Raw genomic sequence first — 18732 nt, 5'->3', positions numbered from 1 at the left:
CTTTGGCAAATATGAGCATCAAAAAAAAAAAAAAAAAAGCTGTATAGCGGATAATACAAAACAGCCAGAAAACACAAAAGGATCTGTATTTCCAAGTTTGCCTTTCAGTATCCCTGACAGTGTTCTGTAACTTCTTAAATCTTGGAATAGATCTCACAGAACAGCCTGAATAGTTCTCATGGAACAGCCTGAACAGCATTTAGCCTCGTCAGAATGTAAGAAAAAGTGTTCTTAAGAGCTGAGGAAACTAGGAAGTGAAATGTGATGTCTAATTGTTATACCTGGTGACCAGCTTAAAGTGTGATGAGCCTCAAGGGAAGAGAGAAGTGAATGTGGGTCTGCTGTGCACCCTTGTGAGTGGAAGTGTTTGGCCAGAGGGAACTGCTGCCATCTTGCCTTCTCTTCCTCACCTGAAAAGGGAAATTTGTATGTGGCACCTTGATCTGATCCTTTCTTTATATAGCTTTGCTTATTTGAAATAGAAATGCTAGGGAAAATGCAATTTAAGCCATTTTTTATCTGTGTTTGCACCATGCCTGCAGAATCCCTCACTAACACACCAGCAGGAGCCCACACTTCTCTTCCCTTACTTCTGCTGAGCTCAGGTGTTAAGGGGTTGCCCTGTGAGGAGGCCAGGGCTTCCTGAGTGCTTTCAGCCTCACTTCTCCACTTTGATAGCAGCCCCTCTGAGCCAGCAGTACTTGTCCTTCACTGATACCTTGCTTGGCTCAGTGTTTTCTTTAACCTTATTGCAGTAAGTCTGCTGTAAGAGGCAGCTCCTCAGTTTGCTGCAGATCTTGATTTACAGCATGAGACAGCACGTGGTACGGGTGAGAATTACTCATGTCTTGAAATACTTCAGCTCTTTTGAACTGGCTCTGAACACAGCTTGTAACTGATTTATGGTGTCACAGCTTATCACAACTGATGTAACACCAAGAGAGGCTAATTCTGTATGAAGCACACTAGTCACAGTCTTTAGAAGGAAGTAATAGCTAAAGTAAAATACTTTATAATATTCATTTTTTCTATTTCAATTTTCTTTTTCAGTCGTCTATTTAGTATCTGCACACTGAACTGGTAACTGATTAACATATCTACCCTTTTCTTACAAAACTAGAGATATCCAGCACAGTTATTGTTTATCAGTTCCACAACTTGGCGAGCGTGCAGCGTTTTGTGTGCAGTAGACTTCAGAAGCTCATAGGAATGAGCAACGTAATGACAATCTGCCAGAAGTTAATTTATTCCAGCCAACACGACAGGACATTCTCCTTATGAAAGCACATGTGCAGGCTTACAGAGGTTATTGCTGAGCGTCCCACAGCAATGGGTGTAATTTAAGACTTCTTAAAGTAGTATCTCATGTTATTGAATGAACCCTTGAGAAATGAGACTGGGACAGTAACATCACTGCTCAAATCTGTGCATTGAGTGCGTGGTGTTGTGGCAAAGTAGCCTTTTGAGCAGCGTTATGGCAAAGTTCTTTATTACACAGTCTTTGAAATAGTATGCGCGTTCACACATCTCACTGTCTCACACACCTTGCCAATAACTTCAAGAGATCTGAGCCTACTAAATTCAGGCAGAAAAAAAATGATTACGTAAAGGTAAACGTACCCCCAAGCACAGCGAGGGATGTGAAGAGGAGTTAATGCCGTGACATTGGCAGTGCCACAAAAGTGGCAGCAAAAGACTGAAGAATTCAGAGGTTCCTGAACTGCTTAGCTTGTGGTGTTAATCCAGACATTTATTAAAACAGCATTTGCCTCAGGAAGCCTTGGGGCAGGTCCCAGTGTAATTCAGCTTAGGATGAGGCCCAAGAATCCTGGGTGCTTTTCAGTATTGACTGTGTGCTTCCTTATGATTAAGGCATCAAATCACAAAAACGTCAAAGCAGTTCTTAGAATTCATTGTAACTGCTGCGTTGCCTCTATCTCATGAGTGACACTGTCTGTTTCTTCCACGGTATTTATTATCGTAACAACATTACCCAGCAGAGACTGACTCTGAGAATGCAAAATAGAAGGCAAAGCATTACAAAATCATATGAAAATCAAGAAATCCAAAATTTCATTAAGGAAAAACTTGATGTATTAATGGTAGAGCTTATTTTACCAACTGTGAATATTTCTGGTGATTACAGATGCAAAGTGGGAAAAAAGAGTGTATTTTTTCTTATTTCATCCCTGGTAAAAATCATATCCTTATTGACTGGAAACTTTTTCTATGTATAATTTCTCTTTTTAGTTGAATAAACCTGTGATATTTCCTGTATTGCTGTGATGAACAAGCTCTGTTGAGCATTAGTAACAGTGAGCTGTAAAGAGCAGACATAGAGCATCCCCACTGCTTTCTGCCCCGGCAGCCACAACAGAGATTGCTAGAGCAAAAGTGGGAACGTGTCCAACCCAATAGAGAGGGAAAACCTGGAATAGGAATCAATATGTTGCCTTGGGCACTACAGTGTTTCATCCACAAAGAGATTCTAGAAATGTTATGTTAAAGGAATTGCGATGGAAAACCTATAGAAAGGTAATTATCAAACCACTAGCATAGTCTTGAGCATATGATGATCCACTGTTCCTCTAATACCGGCATGGTCAGCTTTGGAAGAAAATAGATTTACGTTGTAGTAACGCTTTTGTCTGGTATCTGCCATCTAAGGGAGAAAAAGACAGAAGTTGTCTGGTTTTGTGGAATGTTTTAACTTGACACTGAGGGAGAGGATTTTCCCCTGTGGAAAATTTTTTTAATATTTCTTTATATTCCACTTCATTTTCATGCAAGCTGTTTGTTTTCATTGGCTTGCAGCTTTCTCCGTAGGGGAGAAAAAAATCAAGAACAAATTTGCTGGGCTACTTGATATTCATGGCACCTGCAGGGAGTAGTGGTCACTGGGTCTTCCAGAAAAGATGTCTGAGGGAAGAATTGTATTTAATGGCAGACCTGATTGTATTATAGTTTCTGGTTTAGTAGAAGGTGAGAAAGCTGTTCTTCCTACTATGTTGAAGTGAATAGAAGGTTGCTCTTGACTCGAGTAAATAAGTAAATAAGTAAATACTATTTAATGTAAAGCTCTTGCTGAATTAGTCTTATTACCTGAAAACATATGACTTACTTCCCCATCTTAATGTTTCCTAAATCCCCAGCACTGCAGTTTTGCCTTACATTAGCAGTCCAGATGTTCTGAATTGAAAATGCTGGGTAAGAAGCAGCAGTAAAGCTTCCTTGTGCTGACTTCAAGGAATTGTGTGCATCAGGCTCCATTAAGCAAAGGACAGACCCACTTTTACAATACTGCAGAAAACAGACCTGTGTGCTACATTCAGGTTTCTAACAGCTACCAGGAGAATACACATGCTTTTATGGTACAAGTTTCTCTTGCACTTAATCTTTCAGGTGACAGAATCACAAGGAGATGTTGTCCTGTTGGACAGAGAAAAACCTTGGGATATAAAGGCTTTAGTGGTAAAATACAAATATCACATAAATTTGTACTTTCAGGGATGGTTCTGTTGTTCTTACCAAAACCTCTGTGGGCTCATCTCATCCAGCGCTCTGGAGATCCAGTTTAAGTGCTGCTTCTATGAGGTGTGCATAACATTCTGCCTCTTTAAGAAAGCCTCTCCTCTTTTATGTTGCTGGCTTTTTGGTTTGAAAAATCACCCTGAAATGATCTCTGCTGAGAATATGGTTTGGGCTCATGAAAAAAAATAGGCCCCCTCCCCAACGCATGCAGTCAAAAAAGGAATCTCTAAACAAAAGCAAACAGTAAATTAAATGTCTCTTACCTGGAGCAGAGTTAAATTATTAGATAGTTTTCAGTCTAACAAGCAGTTAACCTAAATTGAATTGTACCTGTAATTAAAATAGTTAGACTAAAAGTGAGCCAGCCAGCTGGCATGTATATCCTCTCTCTTATTCAACTCCCAAGAAATTAAAAAAAAGCAAAATACTTCTCATTATGATGTTCGAAAATGAGGAGCTTCTTTTTTCAGAATGTTCTGCTCGTTTTATTCGTAACAAAGACTTCTAGCTTCCCTCACCGTATAAAAACAGGGCATGAATTAGCTGCTTGAAAGAAGTGGGAGATGGGGCATCAAAGAGCCTTCTGTTCATTAAGATAAACACCGAATATGTGTTTCATGTTTGGTTGCAGTATAACATTCTGAATAGAGGATTATACAGTAGCTTCCCACAGTCTTAAATTATTGAGATGGTGTGGGAGAAGGAGGAGAATAAAGGGATTTAAGCTATTATGCAAAGAATTAGTGCTGAGAGAGTAAAAGGTCCCCTTATTACCCACTGAATTCTCTGTGGATTTAGAAGTGTTGAAAGCGTAACACAGCTCTCCATTTTGGGTGCACTGTTAGCACATAACTGAGTTCCTACAGTCCATCTAAAGTTTTAGCCTGAATGTTGATTTTGTGAGATTGACGATAGTTTCATGGCTAACATTTTTTTTTCTGCTTGTTTTGGTGTTGGTTTTTTTTTTGTTGTTGTTACGCAATAACTTAAAAAAAAATGTTGCTATAATCTGTTCCTGCATAAATACTTTTTTTTTTTTTTTTTGAGTGAAAATCGTAGAATCATAAAATGGCTTGGGTTCAAAGAAACCTTTGAGATCTTCTAGCTTCACCATCCATCCTACATGCAGGGTTGCTCCAGATCCCCATCCAACCTGGCCTTGAACAGTTCCTGTTCCATTGCCTCACCACCCTCATCATGAAGCATTTCTTCCTTGTATTTATTATAAATCTACAGGCTTTCAATTTAAAACCTTATCCCTTGTCCTGTCACTACTCTTCCTGATAAAAGAGTCCCTCTCCATCTTTCTTATAGGTCCCCTTTAGGCATTGAAAGGCTGCAGTGAGGTCTCCCCGGGCCTTTCTCTTCTCCAGGCTGAACAAGTCCAATTCCTTCAACTGTGCTTTATAAGAGAAGTGCTCCAGCCTTCTGATCATCTTCATGGCCTCCTCTGGACCCCCTCCAACAGATCTATGTCCTTCTTATCCTGATACCCCTGAGCTAAATGTACTGCTGCTACCTCATGAGGTAGGGACTCATGAGGGCAGAGGAGCAGAATCACCTCCTTTGTCCTGATGGCTACATCTAGGGACACATTTTTTCCTTCTTGCTCACAAACGTAGTAGCCCCATTTGCAGAAAGGATCATGATCCACCTCACTTTGCATTCCTAAAATCAATTTTTATTACACGTATTTTATAGATCCAGTTGATTGAACTGTTCATGTGAGTCAGTGTGAATAAGGGTTTTGCAATCTTTCCATGCCTTATACATTTTCTGTGAGTGCGAATGATGGATGGTTTTATGAATTTGCTGATACACCATTTAGAGTGCTTTATGCAGAGTTTTAATGAACTAGAATTGCTAATTTTTATGACCAGTATTGAAATGGTATTACAAGAGCTCCGTTCTGTTGATTCCAAGGAAGTGTCAGTGTATCAAAGTTTTATGAGGGGCCCTTATATCCTTAAGTACATTTTCAAAAGTGATTTTTAGTTGCTCTTGGACAGCTTCAGTTGCTGTATGCTCATTTTAATGTATTTTTAATTTATATTCTGTTTATTTAATCTTTAAACTGTCAATAGTGTCTGCTTTAGAAGTTCCATCATTTATTTTTCATGTATCTTTTCCCTAGGCCTTTACTGCTCTTCGCTCTGAGAAGAAGGTGGTAGCTAGATTTGGCCTAAACTAGACAGCTGTTCTCATAATTCAGAAAAAAAAAATCCAGCAGAATGTGTATAATTCTTCCTCATGAATGTAGGAATCCTGCCAGAGAAGTGATTGAGGTTTCTTATTAAGCTGATTATATTTTATTATTGTTGCTTACTCTTGCAGAACTATATTTATCACATTTCAGGGTTGCACTTCAGGGGCAGAGGTTTGGATTATCATGTGAGTATTTCATTTTCATGTTTGCAGCGTTTTGTTTGAAGTGGAATTGCTGAAAACCAGAGCTGGTTAGAATATGTTCTTTGCAAAGGAGATACATGAAGCAATCGTTACACAGTTCATTCTCAGGAGATGTTGTTTGAGCAAACAAGTAGGTGACAGACTTCAGTCAGAGGCATTCAGTTCTATACATAGAAAATGGAAGCTTCTTGGAGGAAGGGAAGGAAGTTGTTCAACTGTTTGACAGGATTTACAGTTTCCACAGCTCCATTAGCACGTTGACTCACAAATTCCACATGGTGATCTGTCTTGTTTGGGATTTATTGGAAGATGCCTACATCTTGGTTTCACTCCCTGCTCATTGGTTTGATGAGATTCCAGCTCATCCTTTCTCTACCTCATTACTGTCTGTTAGGTAATGCTGAAGAATAATGAGTCACACCGATTTTTTTCTAATCCAAAATATACGTGAGTTTGGATTTACGGGAGTATCAGAGAATTTGTTCACTTAAACTTCAACTATGTTTTCTTTGCACAGCAAATTGGAAAAATAGCACCATATGTGATTTATGGCTGCCTTCTTTTTTATCTCTGGTATTTAATTTCTCATAATAAGAGAGATAAGAAATGTATTTGGATGCGTATCACCGAGGTTTCTGAGTGCAGCCTTAAGCATCAGAGCTTTCATTCTAGAGGCTCAATTTCAGTCTCTGCTTTATCTTAATCTCTTTATTTGAAATCTTTTAGACAGTGACATATGCCTATCTGTCTACAGTTCTTTCAGTAAGAACTAACATTTGAACATTTGAGCTACTGAAATTCTGATTGTTTCATAGAGGAGATTAGCATTCTATAATGTGTGCCATTAAATGTTTGCCATTTATGTGATGCAAAACCAGGACTATAAATCTGAACCCTTCTATACTGGATACTTACTGGACATCTGTGTATGTCGCATTTCTCTGATTAGGTAAAATTCTACTAGAAATAATATTTTGCACATAATAGGCAGACGGAGACAGTACAAATGCAAGTTATCATCAGGCAAGCCAGCCAGTGGGTTTAGAGTACCTTGGTGAAAATTGTACATCTTAGAGTTTGAATCCAGTTTTCTTTCCCTCTTCTAAATGTGAGTTATCTTGCTCTTTCTGAAAACTAACGTGTACCATAGTCTCTGTAAATAAGAATATGCACATACGCACGCACTATGAAAAAGGTGACATAGAAAATTTATCTATCAGTTGCCCAGTATTAGGGTGCTCTCATGTGCATACCTAAGAAAGGTAAGGAATATTGTTCTCTCTCGGTCAATTTTGTTACTTAGCAAACTTGTTCCTTGTCACTGCTCCAGCAATGAGAGCTTAGAAAACGGAAGGATGCCAGATTTAATAGAGGAAACAAAAAGAAATTCCTGTTGACATCCAAATCTTGTATCAAATTTGCTTGGAATAAAATTGTTAAGTCTATTTTTCTTCTCTAAATATTGGGAATTTATTTTAGATATAATCCTTTTTTACACTGAAAACGGAACAGAAGTGTATAGTTGTACTGTTCTGCCCGTGTTCACGTTCCTGAATTAAATACACTATTCTTCAGATTTCTTTTCTGAGGCTTCAGATACTTTCATTCTAATCTAGAATTCATCTTTTTGGAATATTAAGCCTGATCTTGAGTTGTGAGTGATTTACTGACATGCCACTACTGAATTCAAAGTACCACACAGATGTCAGCTAAATGAGTGAGACCTGGAGACTTTTCCTTTTTGACTTTTCCAAGTTCCAAAAACAAGAAGAAAAAAGTGGGAAAAAGCAATTTATTAATATGTTCTCATCTCCTGCCTTGCTGAATTTTGACAGAATGGGACCTCAGCAGTTTCCACACTTGGTCTTTTCCAAGAAATAAGGCTTTACTGATTTGAATGAACTGATCTGTCTTTGGACAGATAAACACATATTTCAAAGGGAGGTGCCTTTGAAGACATGCATTTCTGAAAGAAATGTTTACTGGAATGTTTATTCTCTGATTATATTTAGAAGAAAGAAAACATTTTTGTTTAGCCTTCCAAAAATCTCAAAACATTTAACGGGCAGCAAGATCTGGTGAAAAGTCCCCTGAGGTGGTGATGAAGACCTCAGTATAGGTGCGGTTAGATCCATATCCATGTGAAAAAACATGAGCACCTGCAGTGAGCACCTGCAAATATCATGTGCTCCCCACATGACTGCCACCTGCTACACTGTTTGTACTAGTGACTAGCCAGCATTACAAGTATTCAACAGTGTACCAAAATATGCAGAAGAGGATCCTTGGCACTCTGAACTGTCCAAACTGGAGCAGTACCTCTTTCTGTGATGGTAGCCAAGCTGAAAGACAGTGAAATGATAGGTCTGAGATGGTGCTAACTTGTCTGGATGCTGTAGTCTGCAGATGTACATCAGTAATGTTAGGTTTAATAACATCTTCATAGGTTAAATAGAACACTTTAGCAAGGAAGTTTTTGCACAGAAGTAAAAGCTTTTGTGTCAATCTTTTCTGCTCAGTAATTTTGCTACTGCAAAAGATATGGCATTCATTATGGCAGTAAATAATGTGAAAACTGATGTGTTACAAGGGAGAGAATTAATGATATGATCCTGTCTGGCTTGATGTAAAGTCAAAACATACACACACAGTAATAAGAGGCATATTAATCCACAGAAATGCCGGAGTTTATATTTACACAGCAAAGTCCTTACATTTGTATCAAGGAAGAAATCATTATTAAATGCAGATTGTGCCCTGTGAGCATCCTTGGTGCTGGTTTTGTCTCTACACGTACATACTGTAAATAATATTATAGACTTCATCTGATGTACTTTAGACTACATCAGATTTCATTCTGATCCAAAATAACGAGCTCATAAATTGTTCTTTATTTAGAATAATTCTCAGGAGGAACCAGATGCAGTTCATCTTAGTGAAACAATGCCAGTGTAAGAATTAACATCCATAAAGTGTTAGAGAGTCAAAGCATTTGAGTCCTTCCATCACCTTTTCAAGTTGAAGTTGAGATGGTTTATCCAAACCAAGATGTAAGTCTTTCAAGAGGCTTAAGGTGTGCTACTGCTTTTAGCCGCAGATAGGCAGCTAAGGGAGTCTCCAAGGTATTCAAAGCTAAGGAACTAGATATAAAACCAGATATCTGTGTAGCTGGTAGGCAAAATGCAGGAATGCAGTATGCTAATCAGTGGCAAGTAAACCATATTATCTTCTCACTTATCTCACACAGGTTCAGCTGTGCTTTTGTCATCCTACATGTGAGACTATATGCAGTAATGCAGGTCCTTAGATCACACTGGAGACCAAAGATTTGTTCTGTCTTTTTTTTTTGTTTTCCTTATATTCCTTTATCTAATGTGTAGAGAGAGATGAGGTAAGCGCAGAATTTATGCTGGAGATAGTAGAGATGATTTTGTTGAGCAAAATAAAAATAAATCACAGCTATTTACTAAATATGTCCCTTTTTCAGTCAGAACAAACTTCATATTGCTGGCATTTGTTTTGCAGGTCTTTTGACATTGCAAACCTAATCACAACCTATTCTGCTGCTTAAAAATATGGGACCCTGGCAACACCGCTTCCTCTTTCCAATCACAGGGCAGCAAAGCAACTGCAGGGTACTGCATTTGGATTTGTCAGAATAAATAATGAAGAGGCTCATCAGCTTCTCACTAATGAACAAGGAAATGTGATTAAGCAACTTTAAAAGAGAATGGCTGAAAACAATATAGATATGATAGCAGGATGATTGCTGTGAATGAGAGACTGAAATTTCTGAATAAGAGGTTTCTTCAACAAGAAGCGATGACAGTAGTTTAATCTTCCATTAAAAGATTCCTGCCAATTTGGAAAAGCTCTGAATCAGGAGATTACAGACATCTCAGAAGCTGACAAGGCAGTCACTTCTCTTAAGACAGCTACTTTCTGGCAATTGCTAGAAAATAGCCTTTTTTTTTTTTTTTTTTTTTCCCAACACTCTTAACTTCTATTAAACAATGATGAGGACATTTCTTATTTCAGCAATTCTTTTCGTCTGAAAGATGATGAAAATAGAAATTGTCTTTCGGACCGAAGTGTTCTAGACATGCTTGCCAAGTTTATTGTGGCTAACATCTAGAAATTGTACTGATTAGCTTCTGGCAATGCTCCTCGAAAGTGCTTCATGAGTTAGAATCTCATTAAATATTTTATTCCTCTTCATTATTCTTCAGCACCAGAAGTGTACACTTCTTCCTCATGTCTAATCTGTTCTTGTGCTTTTACTCTCTGCTGTCTGTACTTACCTGAAGGAGAAAGCACACAATACAGAAATGTCAAGAAGAGTAAACTAACAAGTGGTGCTGTAATTTTTCTGTATCTCAACAGAAAGATACCTTATTCTTTCCTTCTTATACATCCAAATATATGACTTTTACACATAAATGTATCAAAGTCAATAAGCAGATTACAGGATTTTTGTTCAAGGTAAATTATATAAAACAGTAGAAGTTTCCAGATATTCAAATATAAAAATGATTTTCAGGTATAAACATGATATGCATGTAAGTGTGAGTTTCACAGATATGTGGTTTAAAACAGAAATTAAAAGAAAATGTCAAGTGTCATTTAACGTATCAAAAATATTCACGTACCTCAACTATGATACTCATCATTACAGAAAATTCTCTGGGTCTAAATCCAGGGCAGAAAAATACTATTATGCTTCATAAGGCTTTTGAAGAAAAAATATGTATTTTTTTCCATGTGATGTAGGTCCATCATACTGCAACAAATAAGATGAGAAATTGAAAGGTCTTTGGATTTTCAGCTGAAACTTCAGCTGTCTTCAGTAGCAAGTTGATTGGATTTAACATTAGGATACGGAAATCTGCCTGTGTTGCTTGAAATAGTTTGAGATCATATTGTTACCATCTAATTATCTAGATGCAAATTCACTGATTTCAGTTATTATTTTGAAGATTACTCATGCTTTTCTTGTTGTGTGGATAAATTACTGTTAAATAAATCATATTGTTATACCTCTACTTACAAGATCTTTACTTTCCTACCCAGTAGCTGCCCTCTTGTCAGTGGTTTATTCTGGCTAATACAACAACCTGCCTCATCCTTTCTGATTAGATGTATTCTCCTGAAATGACTTGTTTTGTATCTGAAGCTTATGTTTTAGCTTTCTGCAGTGAATTAAAATATTCCAGAGACTGTATATGATCATGGTATGTCATTGCATGGCATATCTGAGAACAAGATGTCATTTTGATTGGGACATCTAACAGAGATGCAACTCTCTCAAAAAGCAGAGATGTAGCAGAGGTCTCCATCTGCTAGGAAATATGTGCAGTTCTCTTTTCCAAACTGCTCTATGTAGAAAAAATAAAGAGGCAAAGAATGACAGTATATTCCTTCTTTATGCTTTTTCCAGGATAAGTCCTGTGAAAACATTTCTGCAAAATTTCTCTAGAGCAAATACGTAGAATGGGTGCTGTCAGTAAAGTGTTCACATCCTTTTTCTTGTTTAAAAAAAAAAAAAAAAAAAAAAAAGGAACAGGCTTAGAAGGATACTTTTTTCAATATTCAGTTAATTGCTTGTGGACTGAGACTTGTATTTTATCTTTTTTTTCAGAATATTATTTTTATCTTAGATGTAACAGTTTAGTTTCTGTGCTATGTAAGGGTTGATACCTCGTTCCTACCATCTGCAGAGGGAAACCTGAAGCAAAGCCTGCTTTTCAAATTAATTGTGCCAGAAGGTTTTAGTGCTGTGTATATGCCGGAACTATATGCTGGTGTTGTAATGCTTGTGAATCCATTTCAGTGTAACTTTAGATTTCTACAGCAGATCAATTGTAGATAAGCAGTGCAACAGGAGTTTTTGTAGGAGGAGATAAATATTTTCAAACTGTACATTAATTTGAAAGAATCCAAGCATACTGGTTTTGTGCTAGTTGCCTACCATTTACTCTGTTCTGAAAAATATTTTCATAAAAATAAGGTATCTGATATGTACACACACTTTTCTTTTTGCAGGTGGAATGGAGAAAATAAAACAGCATACGTTTGCATTAGCTCACTACACCTATACTGTGCTGTCTACCCTAAAATATGCCAACGGGGCACCTGTAGTACGTCTTTACAGTGACACAGATTTCAGCAGTCCAGATGTCCAAGGTCCAATCATTAATTTCAATGTGCTCGATGAAAGTGGAGAAGTGATCGGCTTTTCACAGGTGTGTTCCTCTTTTCCCTTAACAGAATGTTCAGTCTGTATCTTAAACGTATTTGCAATGAGTTATTTATCCTAAAGAAAATATTTTATCTGTCGTTGTCTCCTCTGAGGTTTCGGTTTCCTTTCTTCATAGCTCTCCATAATACATGCACACCTTTTTTGAAGCAATGGAAAGAAAATCTCATAAGTAATGCTAGCACAATGCAAAGTGCATGATAACAAAGGACATATCTCAGTGATTTAATATTCTACACATAAGAAGTTTGAAAGTTGTCAGTTTTACCAGGATGTAAACAGGCAAGGCAGTTTGGTTTCACTTCTCCTTTTGCTTCTAATAATTATGTTATTGTGATATTTCTGAGAAAGCACTGAGTAACCACTAGGGTATTTTTATTTAAAAGTTGAATATTCAACATGAGGACTACACATGACATTCAAGTTCAAAAATTCTTTAAACTCTGTGTTTCTCAGTAACTTTCTCTAGTCTTTATCTAGCAGCTATTCTCAGTATTGATAACAAAATTTTGTGAAACTTTCCCACTTTTCAGTATTTGTTTATCATGTGAGAAACTGGCCATAATTTTATATGACCTTACACTAGTGTAGGAAAAGCAGACAGTGGGTAACATAGGGTAACATAGCTCACTTAATCAGCACAGAAGCCAGAAAAAGCACAATGCTCTAGTTCAGTTAAATTATTCTGTTTGTTGCATGTCTCTTGAATAAGTCCACACATCAAGTTAATGACTTTGATTTTTTCAAAGCTTTCAATAACTGATAGCAGCTCTGCAAGCAGTAGTTGCGTAGTTGGATTGCTCTTGGAAGGGAACACAGAGAAATGTCTATGATAATATGTGGGGAGATGCATGTATACACAGGTGAAGCAAAGTGAAACAGTTACTTGGCAGCCTGACAAATAGAGTTGGAGCTTTGTGAACTTTCTAAAGCATTTACCGCACTGATGAACATGGAGGTCTTTTCTCTATACATCTTTTAAGAATTGCTGGGCTATATTGCCAATCTCAAAGATTCACCAAAGTTCAGTTCCAAGAATTTCACACTTTAGGAATCAGTTAGCCATTTATACAATATTGAGTATGTGTTGCAATGTTTAGAGAAAAACAGTGGCATTAACACTACTGGGGTAGTAAAACGCTCTGCCAGCATTCTGATTTTGGTTATGTCCGTTGGTTAAAAGGAAGGCACTATTTGCACTTCCAATTTTCACTATTTTGCAATAAAAATGACTCTTGCCTGTTTCACTTTTTAGAAAACAATTGTACCCTTAAATAAGCAGTGATTTTATAGTCCTGTGCCTTCACTGTGCCGGTTGGCTGCAATGGGTGCTCATAAAAAGCTTCTGTATTGATCTGTGTCATCTGGATTGCACTATTCACCACATTGTCGTTATTTCTGGCATGAGTATATTGAATGAAGAACTATAAGGTTTTCAAATACATACTTGTCACATCTGCACTGCCTGTTGGATTACTTTTTTAAATTAAAATAACATGCAATTGAATGACTTTCAGAAATTAACAAGCAGCACTATTATTTCCAAAGCTATACCATGTGTGATATATATAATTGGCTTCCCTATGGAATTAAATTCTTTCACAGACATCTTACAGCAGTTATGCAGGGGAAAAATGTCTACTCTCTCTTTATGATGACAAAGAAAATTTGTATGACAGAGAGCAAGCTTCACCAAAGTGACGGTGTAATCTCATCTTCATTCATATCTGTGGCACTACTTGTATATGTCTTTAAAATTAGATAGATTTATTCAAATTAAAACTAGATCTAATACATCTATTAATTTTGTTTAGAAATGAAATGGTGTACACTAGTTTGCTCATGTCTATGATCTGCACATTCTCATGGATTCACTAGTCAGTCCAAATGTCATCTAATGGAATTAGAAGAACAGAGTTTCAGAAGACTCTCAGAAAACATTTTTAACGAAGGGAAAATTGGATGACATTTCTATCTGACATACCTACTAGTGAGTACCAACTAATGACTCCAAATGTACTTCAGCTAGTATATGAAAAGGGAAATGACAGAATGTCCTATCTTTTATGGATGATATCCATTTATAATTAATTACTTATAACCAGGCATCCAACCAATTCTATTTGTCTTCCTGACAGGCAACTGTTATGTGACCACTGCCTAGTGTGGCTGGACATTAGCATTTGGTAGCCTGGAAAGAACAAACTGACTGATATTAGAGAAGGTACTATGCTGTGGTTTGGAGTAATTTATTCTCACTTCTATATTTAGTGTTGGTGTAACCTCACCTTGAATACTGCATGCATTTCTGGGCTTCACAACATAAAAATGATCTTAAGGTACTTTAAATCCACAGGAGGGCAGTAAGTCTCATAAAAGGGCTGGGGGGGTATGTCCTGTTAGGAGATGCTGAGGACTCTTGAAATGTCTAGTCTGGAGAAGAGGAACCTGAAAGGCAATCTCACTGCTCTTTGTAGCACCATGATGAGGGGAGGCAGATGGAAGTGCTGAGTTCTGACCTTATCACTGATGGCAGGATGCAATGAAAAGTTTATTTGGTCAAACACTGGAACAGGCTTCCTAGAGTGTTTAGGTGTTCAAGAGGCATTTGGACAGTGTTTTCAGTAGTATGCTTTAGCTTCTGGTTAGGTGTGAAGTGGTCAGATAGTTGGTTTTGATGATCTTTGCAGTTCCCTTCCAACTCAACTCCTCTCTTCTCCCCTCTTTTTCATTCCTTTCCCATCTTTTTTCTCCCTTGCTTTTGTGATCAAGGCCAGTGGTACCCTGGGGTGCATTAATAAGAGCATGATCAGCAGACTGAGAGAGGTTATCTTCCCCTCTACTCTGCCCAGGTTAAACAACATCTGGAGTACTTTGTCCAATTCTGTACTCTTCAGTTCATGGAAGACAAGGAACTTCCAAAGAGAATCAAGCAAAGGGCCACAAAGATGGTTATGGGCCTGGACCCTCTCCCTTATGTAGAAAGAATGAGAGACCTGGGGCTCTTCAGCATGGAGAAGGCTGAGAGGGTATCTTATCAATGCTTATAAATATCTACAGAGCAGAAGAGAAGTGGATGGGGCCAGACTCTTTTAAGTGGTGCTGAGTGACAGAAGACAAGGAAATGGGTACAAACTGGAATGTAGGAAGTTCCAGACAAACATGAGGAAAAACTTTTTTACTTTGAGGGTGATAAAGCACTGGAAGAGGCTGCCCAGAGAAGTTGTGGAGTCTCCTTCTCTGTAGATATTCGAAACCCACCCTAATGCTTTCCTGTGTCATCTACTGTAGGAAACCTGCTTCAGCAGAGAGGCTGGATTCGATGATCTCCGGAGTTTCCTTCCAACCCCTACAACTCTATCATTCTATGATTCTGTGATTCCATTCCAAACATTTCAGACTGGCAAGAAAAACTTTAGAAGTAGACAGTGTCTTCAGAGGATACCAAGCTTACATTTAAGCCTGAAGATTTACATAATTTACATGATATTCAGAACTCTGAGCTAAGTCCAAGATACTTAGAATGTGAAAGGCATGCAATGAAATACATGACATTTAGCACTGCCACTGAAAATTAAAACAGGGAAAAAATCATGTCCTTTATCTTTGTAGCATTTTAGAAGAAAACTGTTCTTACTGACTGCTATTACTGAAATCCATTTTTCATTCTTATGAGTGCAATTCACCCCAGACTGTGCATCAAAACACAAGCATTCATGGATTGCATACACTGCATCAACTGCACTGGTAGGAAGTAGCTGTGGTCTCAGAATCATCCTTGAATAAAACCGTTTTTGCATCAGTCAAGGTCAAATGAAACAATTTCATTAAAACAAGAAGTGAGACAATGTCGTGATTGCAGTCTCAATAATGGCATCGTTTTTGATAGCTTCCTGTCCCAGTATATATGATACAGGACATGTAAATATTAAGAAGTGGTAGGGTGAGAGTGGAGTAGTTAGAGAAGTTGAATTGTTCTTTGTCTCTCTTTTAGCTGTTTGTGATTGTTGAAGACTATCAGTGTTTTAGAGTATTACTTTTGGAAGAACTATCTTTGAATGCTATGTGTATCATTGGTTTAATGGATGGCTCAATTACTGGTTTAGCTGTTTTGCTCTAAATGGTAATTAAAACAATTAAAGAAGAGGGACTGGCAGGCTTCAAATATCAATCATTGTTCAAAGCTTTTTCTTCAGTTTTTTTCATGAACAAATATGTCTTTATCTAGGAATAAAACTACTAAAGTTTTGAAATCCCCATTAGTCTATAGTCTTTTGGCACTAAAACTACACTGAATTTTTTTCTTTGAGCTGCACCAAACTTCCCTTTGAGCTCCACCATACTTCCCTTGGACTGCTGTTGTTATTAATTTATTCTTGAAATGTGTTGGGAAGATATCTGCGTTCTTTTTACATGTACTGCCTGTTCTTTACAACAGCATGTCTGCCATTTTATGTTGTGTGTCCATTTGTGCCCAGGTTATGAACAGAGAAACTATAGCAAGCCTAGGGCATAAAGATGGCCATTATACCAGTATATTGGTATTTAATACCAAACAGCTTCATCATATATACTTGCCCAGTTCAGAATGGGTAGTTCTCCAGCATTAGAGCTTTTGCTGTTAATGAATGGACAGGTGACTAGCTGGCGTTTTGGAAAGTGTAGGACTAGAGTCAAAGGACCCCTGCTAAGTCAGTGGTGCAGGATCAAAGTGGAAGGATTGACATTAATGCAGTAAGCTGCCGATCTCCTATTTCTTTGTAAGGCTTCCAGAAAAAAAAGAAAAAGAGCAATTTGCTCTAGACATTAAAGAGATTTTATGATGTCACAAAAATGGGGTCATATATATATGTATTCAGGGATGAGCTAATACTGCAGATTTCTAATGCAGCAAATCACCATTGCCTCATTTATTTATAGTGAATTTTTGCTATTTTCAGTATATATGAGTTTATAAATATCCCCAAGTCCTTCCAGTCTGTGAAACACTGCTTGACAGCAATGACTCGGCTTCAGTTTGCATCGTTGCCATCATTTTATCAAAGTCTTGCATGCATTTCCGTAATGTGTTACGATTGCCAAAGAGGGGATGGAAGAGCTGTAAGGGAATATTGATTTGAAACAACAAATATAGACAGAAAAAAAAGTGCTTTTCATACAAAGAGGATAAAAGTGTGGAATTGTACATATCTCTCCACTTGCAGATTTGAAAAAGAATACCAGCCCTGCCATGAGGAGCTTTTGTGCTAATATTATTTTGAGTTTTACTCTTACTTCTCAAAGGAAGAAGAGATCTGTTAAATATTCTTTGTAATATAGATGGTTGGAGAGAAATTTTAACAACCTTTCACATTTCTTCCTGTAAAGTCAGTTTGGGAACTGGAAGAGGTGAAAGGGATTAGGGCAGAGATGGGCAGATGGAATTTCACCTTGAAACATCTGTTGAATAGGGAGCTCTTATCCAGTCACACCTCCCAGTTCTGTGTTTTCTGCCCCCCCTGAGAAGTACAACTTCCTTTAACAAACTTCTTCCCCCTGGATTGCTGAGAAATATTTTTTTTGTTGTTATTTTTACTGTGTGTTATGGGCTTAAAAAGCGATCAAACCATCCTAGCTCTCATAGCTTTTCTTTTTCACAATACCTGCTTTGCCTGAAGCCTGTGGCTTGCTGTGACTGTCTCACCTGCAAAAATTTCCTTAGCATCCATATATGCCTACTGTGCCTCCTAAAAATCCTGTTAAGAAGGGAGTAAGCATCAGTTCATTAGGAGTCCCAGCCGTTCTGCCTGCCATTTCACACTTGTGTGTGATAGACAAACTGCTATAACAGCAATCAGCTGCCAGAGACTGTGTAAACATTTTGCATCTTCTAGGAAAAGCTCTTCGGCAGTGTTACATATGGGTGAGTTTTGGCTCTCAGGATTGAGAACCCTGCTCAGCTAGATTGTGATCAGCTTTGTCTAGGAGATTGCATTAGCAAGTCCTTGCTCATTCCCATCAGCCCAGATAGAGTGAGGGGAGAGCTAGACTTTGAACTTATCTTTCTTCATCCATTTTGCAGGGAAAACCAATCAACACTTCTCAACGGATAACTTGTCCCTTCAGCACAAATCTATAGTGCAATCTGATGACTGCTCTTATTATGGCATCTGCCCACTCTCTCATCCACTTTCTATTTCCATCTACTTTGTTATGTTAAGGGAAATATTAAGGGTATTAAGAGTTAATGTTAAGGGTAGACTCAGTGACCCACTGTTGTTTTCTTCTATCCTGTTGTTGTTTTCTGTCATTCTGAAGTGTAGAGCAGGGTCTTCCATTTGAAAATGTGGCACCAAATCACTTAGGCATAACAAGAGCCACGGGGGATCTCACCACTGTACCATGGGTACTCCATAGTCTCTTTCTTCCAGTGTTCACGTGCTGGTTTTGGAAGAGAGGGGGAAAAAGAAAAAGAAAAAGAAAAAGAAAAAGAAAAAGAAAAAGAAAAAGAAAAAGAAAAAGAAAAAGAAAAAGAAAAAGAAAAAGAAAAAGAAAAA

General features: G+C 37.7%; 1 protein-coding gene across 2 annotated transcripts in view; it reads left to right on the top strand.

Annotated features, from left to right (window-relative positions):
• The window catches only part of MOCOS (molybdenum cofactor sulfurase), a 210452-nt gene that overhangs the window by 148884 nt on the left and 42836 nt on the right, over positions 1 to 18732 (top strand). For both annotated transcript variants that reach the window (XM_042870227.1, XM_042870226.1), the window contains exon 6: positions 11983 to 12182. In XM_042870227.1, the coding sequence (XP_042726161.1) occupies positions 11983 to 12182 (200 nt within the window). The remainder of the gene's footprint in view (positions 1 to 11982; positions 12183 to 18732) is intronic.

This window comes from Lagopus leucura, unplaced genomic scaffold (assembly GCF_019238085.1).
Source record: "Lagopus leucura isolate 7727_CA_CO unplaced genomic scaffold, USGS_WTPT01 Super-Scaffold_100002, whole genome shotgun sequence".
Lineage (NCBI taxonomy): Eukaryota > Metazoa > Chordata > Aves > Galliformes > Phasianidae > Lagopus > Lagopus leucura.
This window is presented reverse-complemented; position numbering and strand designations above follow the sequence as displayed.